This window comes from Rhipicephalus microplus, chromosome 10 (assembly GCF_043290135.1).
Source record: "Rhipicephalus microplus isolate Deutch F79 chromosome 10, USDA_Rmic, whole genome shotgun sequence".
In the NCBI taxonomy this organism is placed as follows: Eukaryota; Metazoa; Arthropoda; class Arachnida; order Ixodida; family Ixodidae; genus Rhipicephalus; species Rhipicephalus microplus.
Window position 1 is genome coordinate 480,200 of NC_134709.1, and position 20,320 is coordinate 500,519.

A 20,320-nucleotide genomic window follows, 5' to 3' on the forward strand; every position below is an offset into this window, starting at 1 on the left:
AGGGTCATGTATGCTAAGTTGGAAAAGAATAAGTCACCCTCCTCTTTGAGAAGCTGCTCGGAGTTATTCGAAAGAAATAAATAAAGGAAACTATCGGGTAGCTTGGCAAACACAGCCGCTTCGATGCGAAAGTTACCGGAAGAGCCTTAAATGACAACTGTAGCGATTGGTAAGCGAGCACTCTGTTCCTTGGCGACTTGCCTGATCCACACCCGTTTTCCTGTAAAGTCGTCCAGAGACACATATGAACGATGGACAACATCCATGATTACCGCTCAGTCTCGAAGTGCCCCACACGTCCCATTGACACTAATTTCCTGGAGATACGGCTTTAACAACCATATGTTCTTTTTCAGACTTTTCAATTGTTGTGAAAGCAAACTTTTGTTTACTATTTATCGCGATGTGCCCTTTTTTTGCAGTTATAGCGCAATAGCGACTTCCGTCACTCAAATGCCCGTGTGGTATCAGTGCTCTGTTTAGGAGCCTCACTCGATTTCTGCGCTTTCGTTTACCCTTCCCCTACAGTGTTCTTTGTAAGAGACGGGTCCTCTTTGATATTACGTTGCGGACTGGGTTTCCTTTCATCAGCGTTCTTCGAAAAGCCCTCTTTCACCCTTTTAAACGCACACTTCCCTACTATGCAACTTTCAGCTAGTATGATACATACTCCTCAGCTAACTCTGCTGCTTTGTTTAGCTGTACTTTGCCAAGTTTGCCCTGCAGCCAAAGCTTGACGTCATCTTCAATGCAGCGGTAGAGTTGTTCCGATGCAATGCATTCTACCACTTTATCTCAATCGTCATAAACATCTTCGCCCTTGAGCCATTCAATTAAATCTGCTTCAAGACGAAATGCGAAGTCAACCTGTGACTCATTGCCCTTTTTTTGCATACCGGAACCTTTGCCGGTAAGCCTCGAGTGACAACTTGTAACGTCTCAAGAAAACTTTCTTAACCTTGTCATAGCTCTTAAACGCTTCCTTCAACCAGTACGTTATAACATCGGATACTTTGCCTAGAAGTAGAGCCAAAAGGTTCTGCACCCAAAGAGATCGTTCCGAAGCATTTAGCTCACAGACTTGTTGAAACTTGACAAGATACTTAGCCATGTCCTTGCCTACTACAAACGGTGGCAGTTGGTCCCAAATTTTATGACCGCTGACCAGAACCATCGCAGAAGCTACGCTAGGCACCTGCGAACGCTGTAAGATTTCCAATTCTATTCTTTTCAACTCAAGACACTCTTGTCTTTCGGCCTCTTCACGGCGTTCTCACTTTTCTGCCTCCTCTAGAAGTTCTCACCGTTTTGCTTCTTTGCATTCGCAAAGTTCTGGCTTTTCAACCTCCTTGCGGCAAGCTTTGATATTCGCCCTGACCTCATTGACTTCCTCAGCCATAACTCCCTCCTCCCTCATGATCTCAAGGATCGATTGCTTTCGTTTCACACGGCCAATAGTAAGGCCAAGTTCCTCCTCACTTTCGATAAGTTCCTTCACTTTAAGGTTCTCCATCAGTCACACTATCCTCTTGCTGGTTGCCCTTGTTTAGAATTTACTTGCCGTACCCACTATAAGCCTACTAGCAAGACATGCAAGAAATTTTCAACACTACCCTGTTTACACCCTCCGCACTAACTTTGTTTTCAAAGTGCTCCAACTAGGCTTGAAACAATTAAAGCTTTCTCCAATGCTTCACACAGCCCTTCTCTAAACTACTTTAACCTGTGCTAGAGCAGTCTGGTCAACTGAGGGGAGCTGACGCGAGCTGATTCTGTAGCTGCCATCAACTGTTGCGTAGTGCACCACTGTCCCCACTATTGGGAATCGTGTGGCTGTCACCCCTGTTGAGTAACGAGTGTTTCAGCTCGCGGCTGCTTCTGCACAGAGCTGATAGACAGAGCAGACAAGGCGAAGGCGAGTTAAGGCAACATTTATGTACAGGGTAAACAGAGGCGTTACACATTTGGCACTAGGGCCGACAGCTCCGGGAGCTCGAAGAGCCAGGATGTCTTCGGACGCTCTAGTCTGCTCTGACGCTATTGTCTGCTGCTTATTGTCGTGCCCCTTGTTTCTTTAATAGGCTCGAGAGATATTTACGTCAGCAGCCTCCAGATTGATCGCCGTTGCATTAGCAGCCTCCTATTAGGACAGCTGCTGTTCCTTGCTTCAGCAGCCTCCAATCAGGACCACCAGTGGATTGCACCCATGGGCGAGAGGCATTGCCACGCGTTTTGTAAGATGCGCTGGGCTAGATGGCGTTGACCGCATCATCGGGCTACAATCGAATCCGTAGGTGGAAGGAGCTTCTCACGGGTTGCGTAAGACGCCGCTGCCGGAGAATGCACCAGCCTGGCTCACTCGCTGGTTTCGACACTGGTTGCATTTGCAGGAGCAGTGATGTTCAATTTGGACTCCAAGGCATAACAGTTCTGAAGGATGTAGGCGTGAGAGACACTAGCCGGCAGAGTGCAACCGTCAGCAAGGGACTCCACGACAAGCTAAGCCTAGCCTAGCGAGGCTGAAGACATCGACGAAGATCGGGGCACTGGCGATAAGTATAAGCGGCTGGTTCGGCAGGACTGACCGACGGTGACTGTAGGAGGTTGAAAAGGACGTCAGCGATGCACTTGACAAACTGTCGACACAGCAAAAGGGAGGAATTGACACGAACTGCAAGAGCATTCGATTGTTGAGATGTCATATTGGCCGAGTAGTAACGGCTAGGTCTAGTAAAGAATTTAGACTGGTTTACTGTCGGTCTTGCTTGTGATATTATTGGCATAATTTTGTGTGCTTCCGTGAGTATTTGGTTTCGTTTTCGTTTGTTTGCATTTTGCTTGTTTCTTTTGGAGATAAAATGTACTTGTTTGCCATGCACGTCTCCTGTTTCTCTCAATTCCATCCTTTGCAAGCGCTCCCCGTGACAAGCAATACGTCTAGAAATTCGTTATCGTGCAACGCTAGACACACAGACTAAAAAAGGGAAATTAGCCACACTAATAGTAAAAGAGAGTGTGCAGGAAATTAACCTACATGTTGTATCTACTCACTACCAGCAGTAAGCAGCACAACATTCCCGTGCTCCTGCTGCAGCTTACTGCTTATTATGTTAATGCCTGCCATTCTTAATAGTTGAGGTATGTGAGAGCATAGGCACTCATCAGAGACGATCGTTCAGTGTCATTCCGGAACGAGACAGTGTTGCTGCTATGTGGTTGCAAGCAAAGACAAAGCGGCTTTGTGTTACCAAGCACTAACAAGCACTACCAAAGCTATGAAGTGTAAGAAAGCCACACCCTTGCGCCGCAAAACATAGCCTCAGAAATAATATGTGGCTTAAAATTGACCGGGTTGACTAAAATCGGCGTTTGTTTGGTGTGTGTTACGTCACATCGATATGCGATATGTTTATTTTTCACATTCAGTTTGTATGCGTAAAATTCTTTTTGTCAGTTACCGTCGACATCTGTGTTTACAAATCAACATGGCAGCGCCCATGCAGAAGCGACCGTCTGCTTCGATCCGAACTTGCTCTTGCCACACGCTCACTGTGCTGACAGCAACAAATGAATGGTGAAGTACGCGATCGATTTCTTTCATCTTACTGTGAAGATAAAACGACAGGTACGTTTTGTTATTATTGGCGAGACATGCTGCTTCCTTACACGCACCTGCTATAGGCTAACGCGACGAGGCAGTGTTTGAGCTGCGTCGCCAGACCGAGAACGCTGAATCTCCAACAGGCATGCAACATATGGCACAGCGTATCGTGGGTGTCGGATCCCCCTTTGATAGAAACAAAAAAATAAGAGAGAGAGAGAAAAGAAGCATTTCAGCAAGAGACAGCAAGGAGCAAGCATTGTAGCAAAGACAGGGCAGTGTTATGCTGCGGGAGAGGTGGCCAGAGAATGCAAGTGACAAACATTCAAGAAATGCGCAAGCATGTTGCGATGATGAAGCATAGTGCAGTGTAAAATAGCGTGTCAGAATCGGTGTTGAGGAGTTTGCGCTTTCATAATGGCGCATTTCTCATTCTGACCATGAAGAAGTTGATAAAGAATGGGCATGTTGTCGCAAAGCTAACCACGATGTTCGCACAAACGAGACTGAAGCCATATGGCAGCTAACTAAAGAATGCCAAAACATAGAAGTATCATATAGCTATGATGAAGGACGGGCATAAGCTTCACAGTTTCGACAATATTCGCAAAGTGGAGCTGGCTGGATTTTTTTTTTTGTAATTACACTCTTTAGTGCTAATGAAAACTGACAATTATGCCAAGGAATATATAGCTGATATATATTAAAAGTAATTGTAATGTTAATACGAAGAAATAAAAGTACGAAACGATAACTTGCCGTGGGCAAGGACCGAACCTGCGATCTTTGAATAATGCGTCTGATGCTCTATCAACCGAGCCACGGCGACTATACCCCCACCCACTTTATGGGGTATGTATGAGCATTAAACATAGAATACATACTCCATAAAGTGGATGGGGAGATAGCTTGGTAGAGCATCCGACGCGTTATTCAAAGGTCGCAGGTGAAAAATGACTTGCCCACGGCAAGTCATTTTTCACCTACTTTTTTTTTCGTCTACTTTTCTTTCTGCACATTTACACAATTACTTCAAATATATATCCCCTATACTTCCCTTGGCATAATTGCCTCATGGTTCTCATTAATATTGTTTCTGACAAAAAAAATAATCCTTAAGCTTACCCTTCTTTCCTTCACTCTTTAGTGCTAGTGATTTTACAGGTTAGACAAGTTCACAAAAAGTGGCTGAGCAATGCATACTTACAGTTCACGTCACATTCCGGCTGAAGATGGAAGCACGCTTGGCAACCAGTGAGCAGAAAGACGACGGAGGGTTCCATTTGCACACGATCCACTACACGCAGCTGTAGCCGTTGGGGTGGAACATCTGCATAGGCTGCATGGGCGGGCCGCACCGTCAGCCACGCCGTGCCCACCGCTTGGCCTTGGACAAGGACAGCCCGTCCGTGGAGATCGATCGGCCTTTTCAGCATAAACCTGCATCACAATTCACTAAACTTGACTAGCAAACGACACCACTACGTGGTAGCTCATTCCCAAACTACGTTTAGAGGGGTTGACACCAACTGAATGAAGTTTATTGAAGGAACTTGTAAGAAAGAAGGCTTCCAGGAAAGAGAAAAATTGGTTTACCGAGAGGGTAAGGTGTGCGAAACATGCTCCACTGTCTTCAGGTGCTACACGTGGGCTGACTACAATTACCAGATGTGGGGCTGATTCAAAATTCTTATCCAAGTATGCTGATTAACTTGCTATCTCTGGCTTCTCCATGGGGGTTAGTGCAATGAAGCTGGAACTGACGCATGCGCTTGTTTGGTCTGATATGTGAAAGGCTTCCCAAATTTTTGCTTGTATTTTTTTATTTGGTCAGAATTGTAGTTTTTTCAAACATTGAGCTGCACCCACACTCCCTGCAGTGCATGGCAAGGTTGCCTGTCTGCTGGCATGCATGGCGCGATGCTCTTTGAGCCACTCAATGCGTCAGGTGTATGCCCTGACGAAGGCCGGTCCCCAGCCTCAACGTAGGCAATATAACATCGTTTTTCGTTCACTTTTTCACTTCACTTGAGCACCTAGAATACTACAGAATCCCGGAAGACCTTCAAGATATATATATATATCTGCAGTGAAGATGACGCATGTACGAAGTGATCTTATTGAGGTTTCAGCCGCGGGTACGGCCTTCATCAGAATGATGAAGGCCGGACCCGCGGCCAAAACAGTCGCTTGTCTGCAATGTACATAAAAAACAATAAACATCTTTGTTAAATTTATTTATTTATTTATTTACGAAATGCTGCAGGCCCATTCAGGGCCCAGGCGGGGGTGGATAGATACATCGGTAATATTAATAAACGTCATCCATTGAAACAACGAGAAAATAAACATGCATAGATATATACATGCACTTAAATGCCAACCACTGTAACAGTAACAAAAACAAAAAAAATATTGGAGAAAAACAAGAAGTAATACGGCTGATAGGCAGAACTACGACAGTGTGCTCTGTGCCTATAAGCAATAAAGTAAGTGCCCACAAAAAATACTACTGTTCTCAGTATACCACAGAAAAAAAAAAGACTGATTACCTATGCACATTTAAGTACACCAAAAATCATGAAATAAAAAAAGAAATAAAAAAGAGGATACTCTTATGTCCTATTTAACCATTTGCTCTATGAGCTCAGCGCTATGAGGCCATTTCAATGGAATTGCACTGCACTTACTTATTGTGCATGAAAAATTGAAAATTTAAAAGCATTAGTTTTTGTGCTATACAGAGTTATGCATTCAGCATGACGGTGCCTAGTTAGTCGGGTTGAAAGGGACGATACGTAATTATCGCTAGTTTTCTATGCTTCAGCTAAAAAAGACACTTCAATCTCTGTGCCTTCCGCCGAAGTTGCAATGTCTGAATACCGTGTTGACTCAGTAAGGTGGTTGGGGAGTCAGTCTGCCAATACTATGAATGAATAAACCGTATAGCTTTCCACTTGTAATGATGAATGTAGTGGGTCATGCAAATCTCGGCAAACACATTGTCAGTGCTAAGCACGAGACGCTCGGCTCGGACTGTCTCTGATTTCGCTAGCTAGGCCTACGCTCCTACCTGGGCTCGGATAACAGTTTTGACTGTCTCCGTTCTTTATTATAATTGGTGGAGGTGCTGGGTCTCCTTGCAATCCTGGAGTTGCGAAGGCGGACTCTACCTGCTGTCATGACCACTGCATCTGCCACAAGCCCTCCTCCTATGGCTTCCCAGGCCATCGTGTGCTTCGGCGCGGTCCGTCAGCGGGATCCTCCCATATTCAGCGGCACTGACGATCACGACGTCGACGACTGGCTGGCTACTTACGAACTCGTGAGTGTCTTGAACAAATGGGACGAAGCCACGAGACTGGCCACTGTCGGCATTTACCTCAGTGGCATTGCCCACTTATGGCTTCGGAACCATGAGACCGACGTTCCCACCTGGACAGCATTCAAAGCAAAGTTCAGCGAAGTCTTTGGTCGTCCTTCTGTCCGCAAACTTCGTGCGGAGCAGTGCCTTCAGTCGAGATCTCAACTGCCTGGTGAGAACTTTACAAGTTACATAGAAGACGTCATTGACTTGTGCAAACGCGTCGATGTGAACATGACAGAGGTGGACCGCATCAAGCATATTTTTAAGGGTATTGACGAGGACGCTTTCCAGATGCTCATTTCAAAAAGCCCTGCTACTGTCGCCCAAGTTACCGAGCTCTGCCAAAGCTATGATGAGCTCCGCCGGCAACGTCTCGTCACCCGCCATGCTGTCCCACATCAGGAATCGATGTCCGGCTTAACTCCCTCGCAAGACCCCGTCCTCCTCTCGCAGATCAAAGATTTCGTGCACGAAGAAGTTGCCCGCCAACTCTCGCTCATCTCTGGCCTACCGGAGCGCAGTGCACCGCTTAGCCCTACTCTACGGACTATTATACGAGATCAAGTGTCTGAGGTCCTTCCTCCACAGCTGGTGCTACCAGTCAATGCACCATTGACGTACGCCGAAGCAGCAGCACGACCACGACCACAGACGTTCCAAGCGCCGCCTCCACTGCCTGCTCCTGTTTATGCCGCCCAGCCGCCACGACCTCCAGTTCGCCGAGTCCCTAATCCATGGCGCACTGCCGACAACCGACCGATCTGCTTTTCGTGTGGTCTACCTGGGCACGTCGCACGTCTGTGCCGCCGCAGCCCACTCCACTCACGTGAAAACCTACGTCCATATGAGAACGATTACACGTACGCTCAATACACCCCAGACCCCGAATTGTACGCTCCTCGTCCAAGCCACCGACCAGCTCCTGATCGCCGATCTCCTTCTCCACGTCGACGCTCGCCCTGCCCGATGCGCCGACGCCCCCCTACAATCGACGCGGAAAACTAAATGACGCAGTTCCCGAGGCAAGAACTGCGTCCTCGTCGCAAAGCACAAGCCCTCTTCGTTCACCTCCGAATGTAATTAATGCCGTTCTTGAAGGTGTACCCATACTTGCCCTTATTGATACTGGTGCCGCAATTTCTGTCATCGCCGAAAAAGTTTGCCGTTCAATTCGAAAAGTGACAACGCCTGACTTGGGTTCATGTCTTCATACTGCCACTGCACAGCCTGTGCAGCCTGTGGCCGCGTGTACTGCCAGACTTGTAACTCAAGGAGTGCCGTACACAGTGCAGTTCCTAGTACTCCCGCACTGTTCTCATGACATCATTTTAGGTTGAGATTTTCTCTCTCATCACCAAGCCGTCATTGATTGCGCCTGTGCCGAAGTCCCCTTTTGTCCCCTTGGTGATGCGCTACCAGTGCACGATCACCCTTTCGATGCAAAGTTGGTCATTAGTGACGACACCCAAATCCCTCCACGCGCTACTGTCTTCGCACCTGTGTCGTGTTCCACCGTCGTTGACGCTACCGCATTCTTCCCCCCTTCCGCTGCTTTCGTTCATCGCCACCTATCACCGCTCCCAACCGCTCTCATTACTCTTCAAGGTGGTGCGACCAACGTGCCTGTGGAGAATCCGTTCCCATTCACTATTACGCTACTTCGAGGCGAATGTATTGGTTCGATAGAATCATTCGAAACCATCGCTACACTTGACGTTCCTGATGAATCATCGGAAGTCAGCGCCCTCTCCTGTAGTTCCGTGAATGACCCTTCCACTACCGACATTTTCAACCGTGTCATCGACGAAGGCCTAAACCCACAACAGAGGTGTGAGCTTTTGAGCCTCCTTGACAAGTTTCGACCATCTTTTGACAGTCACAGCGCTACTTTAGGTCGAACATCTACCGTATGCCACCAGATCAACACAGGTAATCACCCACCACTACGGCAGCGACCATACCGTGGTTCGCCGACTGAACGCCGTATCATCGATGAACAAGTAGGCGACATGCTAAAGCGAGGCATCGTTCAACTGTCAAACAGTCCTTGGGCGTCGCCGGTTGTTTTAGTTAAAAAGAAGGATGGCAAGATACGCTTTTGCGTAGATTATCGTCGCCTAAACAAAATAACACGAAAGGATGTTTATCCTTTGCCTCGATTCGATGACGCCCTCGACTCTTTACAAGGCGCAGAGTTCTTTTCTTCCCTTGATCTACGCTCTGGGTACTGGCAAGTGCCCATGAATCCGGATGATAGGCCAAAAACTGCCTTTGTTACACCAGACGGCTTATACCAATTTAACGTGATGCCATTCGGGCTATGCAATGCGCCGGCAACATTTGAGCGCATGATGGACACTATCCTACGAGGCCTCAAATGAAACACGTGTTTGTGCTACTTAGACGATGTAGTGGTATTCTCGCCCGATTTCCCCACGCACCTTCGTCGCTTGGAACAGGTTCTACGCTGCCTCTTTGCAGCAGGCCTCCAACTCAACTTGAAGAAGTGTCACTTTGGAGCGCGCAAGCTGACCATTCTCGGACACGTCGTGTCGAAGGATGGCGTTCTTCCTGACCCCGCAAAGCTACGTGCTGTTCGCGAGTTCCCGAGGCCCGCGTCTCTCAAGCAGCTGCGTAGTTTCATTGGGCTTTGCTCATACTTCCGCCACTTCGTCCGAGATTTCGCCTCGATCATGGCGCCTCTGACAGACCTACGTCAGGGAGACCGCAATCTATCTGCGTGGTCACCAGCTTGCGACAGTGCCTTTGCGAAGCTCCGTGAACTGCTTACAACACCACCCATACTGCGTCATTTCGATTCAATCGCTCCCACAGGAATCCACACAGATGCTAGTGGTGTCGGTCTTGGCACTGTACTCGCCCAACGAAAGCCTGGTTACCAAGAATATGTTGTTGCGCACGCGAGCCGCACTCTTACAAGAACAGAAGCAAATTATTCGGTAACTGAGAAAGAATGCCTAGCGATTATCTGGGCCATTACAAAATTTCGGCCTTATCTGTACGGCCGCCCTTTCGATGTTGTTACCGACCACCACGCGCTCTGCTGATTATCCTCCCTCAAAGATCCCTCAGGACGCTTGGCACGATGGGCTTTATGGCTCCAAGAGTACGACATCCGAGTCATTCATCGCTCAGGCCAGAAGCACACCGATGCCGACGCTCTTTCGCGTTTGCCTGTTTCTACTGATATTGCGAGTGTCTCCATCCAAGACAACTTCCTTCCACTATCAGGACCCATCAACATGGCTGCGGAGCAGCGCAAAGATTCGTGGATTGCGTCTCTGATGGATTACCTATCTGAAACACTCACCCACCCGCCATCTCGAGCGCTACACCGACAAGCCTCTCACTTCGCCATCCGTGAAGGAATACTTTATCGCCGCAACTACCACCCTGACGGTCGCAAATGGCTACTCGTCATACCCAGGCATCTCCGCGCCAGCATATGTGCTGCTTACCATGCCAATCCGCAGTGTGCGCACGCCGGTTTGTTTAAAACCTACGCCAGGCTACGTTTACGGTTTTATTGGCGCGGCATGTACAGATTCGTTCAAAAGTACATTCGATCTTGCACAGAGTGCCAACGCCGCAAGCACGATCCTAGCCGTCCTACTGCACCAATGCAGCCGTTACCGTGCCCAGTGCGACCATTCGACCGGGTTGGAATAGACATTTATGGTCCTCTACCATATACATCAGCTGGGAATCGCTGGATTATTGTAGCGATCGACCATCTCACGAGATATGCAGAAACGGCCGCTCTACCAGCCACGACGCAGCCGCGACGGCACGTGACGTTGCGTCTTTCCTGCTGCAACGTTTTGTTCTGCGTCACGGCGCTCCACGTGAACTTTTGAGCGACCGAGGCCGCGTCTTTCTCGCGGATGTCATTCGAGAACTTCTTGCAGAATGCCATGTGATTCACCACTGTACTACCGCATATCCCCCACAAACAAATGGCTTGATCGAGCATTTCAACCGTACTCTTGGCGACATGCTTTCTATGTATATCGCCTCCGACCACACCAAGTGGGATCTTATCCTTCCTTACGTAACGTACGCTTACAACACGGCACCTCAAGCGACGACAGGCTTTTCTCCATTCTTTTTACTTTATGGTCGAGAACCATCATCTCCAATTGACACCATTCTCCCCAACCGACCCGACTCATCCGAAGGCACACCAGTTTCCGAAGCCGCGCGGTATGCGGAAGAATGTCGGCAATTAGCTCGCACACTTACAACACAAGAACAAGGGCTACAGAAATTTCGTCACGACGATGGACGGTCCAACTACCAATTTTCGCCCAACTCTCTTGTTTGGCTGTGGGTGCCCCCCAGTGCTGCTCCTGGTACCTCTAAAAAGTTTGTCAGCAGGTACCATGGACCTTATTGCGTCATAGAACAAACTTCCGCCGTTAACTACCTCATCAAACCCCTCACGGCCACTGTGGACCTGCGTCGCCGAGGCCGCGAAATCGTACATGTGGATTGCCTCAAACCGTATCACGAACCACTTGTCCTCACGACACCTAAGAACACTTACTTGGCACCATCTTCAGCGAGGGGGAATTATGTAATGATGAATGTAGTGGGTCATGCAAATCTCGGCAAACACATTGTCAGTGCTAAGCACGAGACGCTCGGCCCGAACTGTCGCTGATTTCGCTAGCTAGGCCTACGCTCCTACCTGGTCTCGGATAACAGTTTTGACTGTCTCCGTTCTTTATTATACACTGTATACTTCTGAGTGCATCTATGTTTTTTTTTTGTGTGTGTGTGTGGATCCCAAACAATAGAGGCATATTCTAGCTTCAGTTTAATAGGTGACAAATATTCTAATTGTATTGCCTCAGCTGGTGCTTGTTTTAACCTATGTCTGAGAAGACAGTTTCGGGAAGGCGGATGCACAAATGTTCAATATATGTGAATGCCATTTCAGCATATTCATTATAGTTATCCCTGCATATTTGTAGTTAGTAACTTCGATGAGTGCAATGGATTCAAGCGAGTACGAAAAGGTAAGACATTGACTTTTTCTTGTTATTTTCATGAACACAGTTTTCCGGGCATTAAGAACCATGTCCCATCGTTCACACCATTTATAAATTTTTCGCAAGTTGACATTAAGAAGTGCTTGGTCATCACAACATTTCACTTCATTAAATAGCAAACAATCATCAACAGAAAGTCGAATAGAAACTAATTCACTAATTTCATCAACGATATCATTTATGTATGCAGCAAACAACCAGGAACCAAGCACACTTCCTTGTAGTACGCCCGACGTCACTGGTAAGTGCCCCGAGCAATGGCCATCAATACTTACAAATTGTGCTTTGTCACTTAAATATGCTGTAACCCGAGAAACTATGAAATCTAGTAAGCCTAGAGCCTGCAGCTTAAAAATTAGTTTTGCATGGCATACAAGATAAAAAGCCTTTTTAAAGCCAAGGAAAATTCTATCAATCTGTCTAGACTTGTCTAGAACCGATGCGAAGCTATGTAAGGTAGTTATCAAATGAGTCACTGTAGACAGCCCCTTTCTAAAACCATGCTAAAACAGTTATTGTATTATTGTCATTTAAGAAATTGTTTATGTAATTTCAGATGACATGCTCCAGAATTTTGCAACTTCACGATGTCAGTGATATTAGTCAATAGTTTAATAATATGCTGTCTCCTTTCTTTAACATGGGAATGATTCAAGCTATTTTCCAGCCAATAGAAATCTAGGCTGATGACAGGGAAACACGAAAAATAGCAAGAAATTTCATAAGCACTTTCACTATTAAAGTACTTCAGCCTACTGACAGAGAAAGGGGTTTGGTATATTATCAGGCCCAAGTGAAGACTTTGTTTTTAAATTTAACAACATGGAAACAACACCAGCCCCTAAAATAGGGGTGGAATTTTCATGCTCGTTGTTATGGCTCCGATGTAATTGTTCAGTTTGACTGAAAAAAATGCTACGAAAGTAATCATTGAACCTTTCAGCTATGCTAAATTTATCATCGATTGGTATGCTATCGCACATGATTCAATCAACTGCCTTTTTCTGTTAAAAAAGATATCGCCAATACTTCTCAGGAGAATTTTTAATAAAATTAGAAAGCATGTAGGTGATAATGTTGCTTAGCATTATATATTGTCTCGTTCAACCTTGATAGGGTGTTTTGCCCTGAGTTAGCATTTCCTTTAGGTTGCTTCAATCTTCTAAACTTTAGTACGAGATGTAAAATATATCTTGTTATCCAAGGATTATTTTTATTGTTTTTTTTAATGTTGTTTGGCACGAAATTATCAAGACAATGTAAATAGGCTCTTAAATGAATTCCACAATACCTCTATATCATGTCCCTCAAAATCATCTAGGTTGTGAAGTAAATAATCCACAATACTTTCATCTCTGGCATGAGAGAAGTCTTTAATGGTAATGGGAGTGCTAATTGTTTTTTCTACCTCGAAAGAACGCATAAGACACACCATACAGTGGTCAGAGATACCTTCTTCTACATATATATTGTAATTTTAAACTGAATGGCTAATAAAGAGAAAATCCAATAAATAAGCAGTATTAATTTGGATGTGAGTTCGTTGATTTACCATCTGGTGAACGTTAGCACTCAGCATTGTGTCAGCCATGTAGTCAACATGGTTACGGGTAGCACTCATCATTATGTCGGCCATGTAGTCAACATGGTTACGGGTAGCACTACTTGAGTATGGGTGATTCCAATCAATGTTTAGAAGGTTGAAATTGCTTGTTATAATGACTCTGTAATTGTGAAAGCATGACACGTGATCACACAGGCGATGCGAAAATTCACTAGATGGGTTGGGTACCCCATAAACCGCAACGAGAACTATATAAAGCACTGCCTACATGATAATTTCAGCGTAATACTTTCGCAATTATCAACCTGGAGTGTAAGCAAAGCCGGTATATTTCTTTTCACAAGAACAGCAACTCCCCCTCAACTTGAGCATCTGTCTTTTCTAAAAACTTGATAAGATGGTAAAAAAACACTTGCATTATCAATGTCCCCCTGTAACCATGTTTCAGTGATTATAACCACACTGGGAGCCTAACACAGAAGAATCGATTCGAGCTGCATAGTTTTGTTTACAACGCTGTGCGCATTTATGTGCAGGAGATGAAGGTCAGAGTACTCAGATTGGTGACGTCACTTTTTAAAAAACCTTTGTTCTCGGTTTGGCACTCTTATTCAAATGTTGTTGCTATCATCCCAATAATACAATTCCCCATCAATTCACAGTTCATCATGAACAAGGGTTACTTTCCTGCCTTCTTCCTTTTCGCTTTTGGCACTAGTCCACAACAGATTTTTTTTTCCTCAGTGTATTACAGGAATAGTCATTCTGTATGGCTATTTTATAGGCAAAGCTCCTTGTGGCGTGACTCGTGCGTCCCTCATTGTGCGTAACCGCCTCTCATTAGCTCTTGATCCAGTCATGGAGGGCGGTACTGACGTCACACGTACGAAAGGAAAGACATGATCAGTATTCTTTGGCGATGCCGTACGACAGGGGGCACTTTGTAGTACAATAAAAGCGTCGTGTTAGGCGCGCATGCATTCAGAGGCTCAATGGCGGAAGTAGGACAAGGCTGCGGATCGGCATACGCGCAGTGCGGCAGCGGCTCACGCATTAAGATGTGACCCCCACATGCAAGCGCGCGAGGCCAAAGCGAAACGTGAAGCTGCACGGCGGCGCAGCGATGACCCTGCGGTACGAGAGTGAGAGGCCGAATTGGCACGGCCGCGGCGTGCGGACCTTGAAGATGGCGAACTTTGAAGCACGGATGAATTGATGGTGCTTCGCCCACTCATCATCATTGATTCCGTGGATATGCTGCGATTTTTTTTTCCTTTCAGCTTGTGTGCATATTTAAGAACAAGTTCTTTTTCATTGTAATCCTGAAAATATTGACCATCTCATCTTTCGTCGATTCATTCAAAATGTGAGGCGCTTCGTGAGGCGGTAATGGGGGATTGTCAACTCTTCAGCAACTCTTCGGCAAACTGCCCCCTAAGATCGCTGCTTTTAGTTTCCCCAACGTGGATTGGGAGATCTTCCTCTCGCCAAGTGCGTAGTGCTACCTCTATTAGAGGTGGAGGAGCTGGTGGTAGGAGCTGGGCACATGTCCAGGACACCTTCCAACAGCCCGGAATCTAATCCACAAAGACTTCCGCTCGTCGAAACACCCCTTCACCGCGCCAGCCGCCGCCTGTTAGGCCCGAGCCCAGGGTTCGGTCTTTGGACAGAAAACATGACCGCGCCCGAAAGCAGTAGCCCCGCCATGACCAGCTCAAGCACGACACAGGTGACTGTTTTCACCCCTAAAATTCCTGTAGACTTCCACACCAACACATATGAGGTCGCATATGACTGGCTTGAGGAGTTCGAGCGCACAGCCAACGTTAACGGGTGGAATGCGGCACAGAAGTCAAAGTACGTGTATTTCCCTCTTCAGAATGGGGCTCGCACATGGTTCACAAATCGCATGTGGTCAACGTGGGACGAGTTCCGGCGGAAATTCCTGGACACCTTCGCAAACACCGAAAGGCGGGAACATGCACGACGACTCCTAGAATCACGAATTCGAAAGCCAAACGAATCTGTTGCTATGTTTGTTGAGGACATGGCTCGTCTCTTCCATCAAGCCGATCCCGATATGTCCGAGAGCAGAAAGATCAGCCACCTCATGCGCCCGGTGTTAAAGAGCAGCTCTTTGCTGGTCTCGTGTGGAATCCACCTTCAAGCGCCGACAAATATTCAAAGGAGGCGACCATCATCGAACGCACACTACACCTACGCTACCACCAGTACGACCGCCCAAACAACAGCGGACAAATCAGCGCAACCGCCGTGATTACTGTGACACCTGACGAGCGTTCTTTGCGTGACCCGATACGCGAAATTGTACGAAAAGAGGTGAAGAAGCTCGCCGCCACACCGAATGACTGCGCGATTGCGTCGGTCACAGAAGTTGTGCGCCAAGAGATAAGGCAAGCGCTTTCACTTCCCAAGCCGAACACTGACACGGTTAGGCCAACCTATGCAGATATTCTCCGTCCACAGCCATCTAACGTGCCGCCAACTCAGCAGTACCACCAGCAACAGCCGCTGACAGTGCATTGGTGCTAAAGGAAAACGTCGACGCCGATGCGACCTCCACTCTGCAAAACCGACATCTGGCGTACCCCTGACTACAGGCCCTTGTGCTTCCATTGTGGGGAAGCTAGCCACATCGTGCGGTATTGTCCTCATTGCGTCGCCGGGTACCGAGTATTTCCGTACACTACCCATCGGCACTATTTCGACGGAAGACGCAACGTTGATACGAGCACGACGATCCTGCGGGACGTTTGTTCTGGGTTTCGGTCACGCTTGCTTTCTCCTGGTCATTTCCCCCAATCTAATAGAGGTAGCACCACTGACATGGCGAGAGAAAGATCTCCCAGTCCACGCCAGGTAAACTAAAAGCAGCGACCTTAGAGGGAAAAGTTGCGAATTGCCGAAGAGTTGAAAATCCCGCATTACCGCCGCACATTTCCAATGAATCGACAAAAGATGAGGTGGTCACCGCTGACATTACACTTTCAATTGACGGTCACAATGTGACGGCACTGATCGACACTGGTCGACACTGATATGTTGATTGATTGATATGTAGGGTTTAACGTCCCAAAACCGCTATATGATTATGAGAGACGCCGTAGTGGAGGGCTCTGGAAATTTAGACCACCTGGGGTTTTTTAACGTGCACCCAAATCTGAGCACACGGGCCTACAACATTTCCGCCTCCATCGGAAATGCAGCCGCCGCAGCCGGGATTCGAACCCGCGCCCTGCGGGTCAGCAGCCGAGTACCTTAGCCACTAGACCACTGCGGCGGGGCAACACTGGTCGACACTGGTGCGGACCTTTCAATAATGAGTGCGAATCTGGCCGACAAACTCAAGAAGGCGAAAATGTAGTGGACAGCACCGCAAATTAGAGGAGCTGGAGGCCAGCTGCTGATGCCTACCAGAAAGTGCACCGCACAAATCAAGATTGGGGATTCATCATTCGTCGCAACCTTCATTTTTCTTTCCGAGTGTTGTAAACAGGCCATCTTGGGTATGGATTTCTTGCGGAGTACCGTGCCATCATAAATATGCCAGACGGTGTACTGACATTCTCAGTGGACCATAAGTACAGCGCTGCAACGCAAGCTCATGCGCGTCACTGACAACGTGACCATGCCACCGTTATCATGCCGCCTCGTCTCTGTCACTTGAGACAGAGAGAAAAGACTGATTTTGTAATAATAAATAAAGAAAGAAAAAACACGCAGCATACTGGAGAAGGTGTCGCGGAACAAGTACCGACGCTTTTACTCTCTCGAGGAATTTCTATTGCCAGAAGTCTCGTCAGTGTAATGTCTGGGCAAGCAGAGGTCCTGTTGACACTCTTCAACAACGAGCATCGACACATTACAGAGGGTACCACAGTTGCATACTTCGAAAAAATTGTAGAACTCCGCGAGTGCTTCGCAGTGCAACAGGCAGAGACACACCCGCTTGAACACCACCACTTGTCGACGTGAGCACAGATTTATCTCCAGCGCAGAGGCAGAGTCTTCTAGATGTTCTCAGCCAGTTCGAAGATTGTTTTTTATCGACCTCGAGGATAAATCAAATGCCACTGACAAAGCACCGAATTATAACGGAAGAGACGGCAAGACCAATTCGACAAAACCCATACCGCGTGGCACCAAGGGAACGCGAAGCAATCCAAAAACAAATCCAGAAAATGCTCGACGATGACATCATCCAGCCTTGGGCATCACCGGTAGTGCTGGTTAAGAAGAAAGACGGCAGCTTACGCTTCTCTGTGGAATACCGCAAGCTGAACTGCGTGACGAAGAAAGACGTATACCCATTACCGCATATTGACGATTCGCTCGACAGGCTGAGGCATGCACGCTTCTTCTCCTCGATGGGCTTGAAAAGCGGATATTGGCAAATCGAGGTCGATGAGCGAGACAGAGAAAAGACTGATTTTGTTACGCTTGACGGGATTTACGAGTTTCAAGTCTTGCCCTCCAGATTGTGCTTTGCTCCAGCAACATTTCAGAGACTGATGGATATCGTCCTATCAAGCCTTAAATGGCGGACATGTCTGGTCTTACCTTGAAAGTCATTGTTTTCTCAGCAACATTCGAGAAACATCTCAGACAGCCGCTATTAGTATTTCGAGCAATACAGTCCGCCGGCCTAATGCTGAAACCTGAGAAATGTTATTTCGGTTTCAAGGAACTCCTATTCTTAGGACATGTGGTGAGCTATGAAGGTGTTCGTCTGGACCTGGACAAGATCGATGCCGTCTGAAAATTTCCAGTGCCAACGGATAAGAAGGCCATGAGATGTTTTCTTGGCCTCTGTGCCTACTACAGCAGATTTATCGCCAATTTCTCGCACATAGCGCCGTCCTTAACAGGCATAAGGAAAGACGATGTTCCATTTTTATGGAGCAAAGAGCAACAAGCAGAATTTCACTATCTACAACAGCGCTTGCAGACACTACCTGTGTTTGCACACTTTGACGACGACGCTCCTACGATGATCCACACGGATGCCAGCAACGTAGGTTTAGGCGCTGAACTCTTCCAGTGGCAAGACTCAGCCGAGCGGGTGATCGCATATGCAAGTAGAACGCTTTTGCGCGCTGAGTCCCATTATTTCACAACGGAAAAAGAATGTCTTGCTGTAGTATGGGCAGTTATGAAGTTTCACCCACACCTTTACGGCCTTCCCTTCCATGTTGTCAGCAAACACCACTCCCTTTGCTTGTTGACTAACTTGAAGGGCCCATCTGGTCGGCTGGCGTGCTGGAGCTTATGCCTACAAGAATTCGATACGACTGTTGTCCATAAGTCGGGATGGCAGCACTCCAATGCTGATTGCTTATCCAGGTCACCTATAAAGCAAGACGATGTCTCAGAAGAGGATGACATGGCGTTTTTAGGAGTGGACGACACGGTTACCATTTCATCTAAGCATAAAGAAGACAGCGAGTTGCTTCCTCTTTTAAATTTTCTTAACCGCCAGTCTACAAGCGTTCCCAAGATATTTGCAAAGAGCCTGCCATCATTCTGCTTGCGCAGTGGTGTCCTATATAAGAAAAACTTTTCCTCCAGAGGAAGTGCCCACTTACTTGTCGTCGCGACATCCATTCGCGATGAGATCCTGAGCGCTTGCCACGATGAGCCAACCTCCGGCCACCTCGGATACACGCGCACATTACCCAGAATCCAACAGAAGTATTACTGGCCGAAGTATTACATCTACACGTGCCTCGATTGTCAACGACCAAAATCGCCCCCTTTAAAGCCAGCCCGATTGTTGCAACCAGTTCAAGTGCCCCCCGTGCCTATTGCCCAAATCGGAATAAACCTCCAAGGACCATTTTCGACTTCGCATTGTAAACGAAAACTACCGATCGGCGAAGAAACCAAACCGAACGCCGTTTCTCGTTTTCAACTTCTTTTTCTTCTTTTGCAGTACTAGTCTGCACACACTTATTCCTTTTCTTTTTCAACATACTCCCGCCCCCCAGTAGTGTCGCTCAATTCCAGTCTGTACAATTTCTGCACTGGTTTTCTGAAAATCTTGCCGTCTTGAGCTTTCACTCGACAAGCTCGTATTATTCCATCTTGTCCAGGGTAAACGTCTGTGATACGCCCAAGGGGCCAAACTCCTATGGAAATACCAGACTCTTCGATTATCACCACCTCATTTGCTCGGAGGCAGTTGCTGGGATGAGCTGGGTATAGGTGAAGTGCCCGTAGTTCTAATAAATACTCTTTTTTCCATCGCATCCACATATGATCCATCATCTTCTGTCGGTATCTGAACTTTTTGCTGATGTCTCTTCGACCAGCTTGAGCATTGATGGCATCGTAGTCATTGTTGCTCTGATCCGAAGGCGCTAACAATGAACGTCCAACAAGAAAATGCGCTGGACATATCGGAGAGGGCTCTTTGGCGACCGTATACGTGTAGGTCAGCGGTCTTGAATTAACAACCGCTTCTACCTCAAGTAGCATCGTTTCAGCTTGTTCGCTGCTGAGCTTGCTTTTTCCCATCACCTTGCGCAACGATGACTTGACAGTCCGAACAAGCCTCTCCCACCAACCGCCCCACCAAGGTGCACCTGGCACGATAAACTTCCACTCTATGCGGTAGTTCAGCAAAAAAGATGCGAATGGAGAGCTTTTCATGACACTCCAGATGTTCCTGAGGTCCCGTGACGCTCTCTTGA

The 20,320-nt window shown here is 47.2% G+C and overlaps 1 protein-coding gene across 4 annotated transcripts in view; it reads right to left on the minus strand.

The window, feature by feature from the left end:
* The window catches only part of LOC119181346 (nuclear pore membrane glycoprotein 210), a 322,530-nt gene that overhangs the window by 226,046 nt on the left and 76,164 nt on the right, over positions 1–20,320 (minus strand). For 3 of the 4 annotated variants that reach the window (XM_075874836.1, XM_075874835.1, XM_037432564.2), the window contains exon 5: positions 4,809–5,041. In XM_075874836.1, the coding sequence (XP_075730951.1) occupies positions 4,809–5,041 (233 nt within the window). Of the gene's footprint in view, positions 1–4,808; positions 5,057–20,320 lie in introns of all 4 variants that reach the window. The other variant, XM_075874837.1, reaches the window with a different exon arrangement.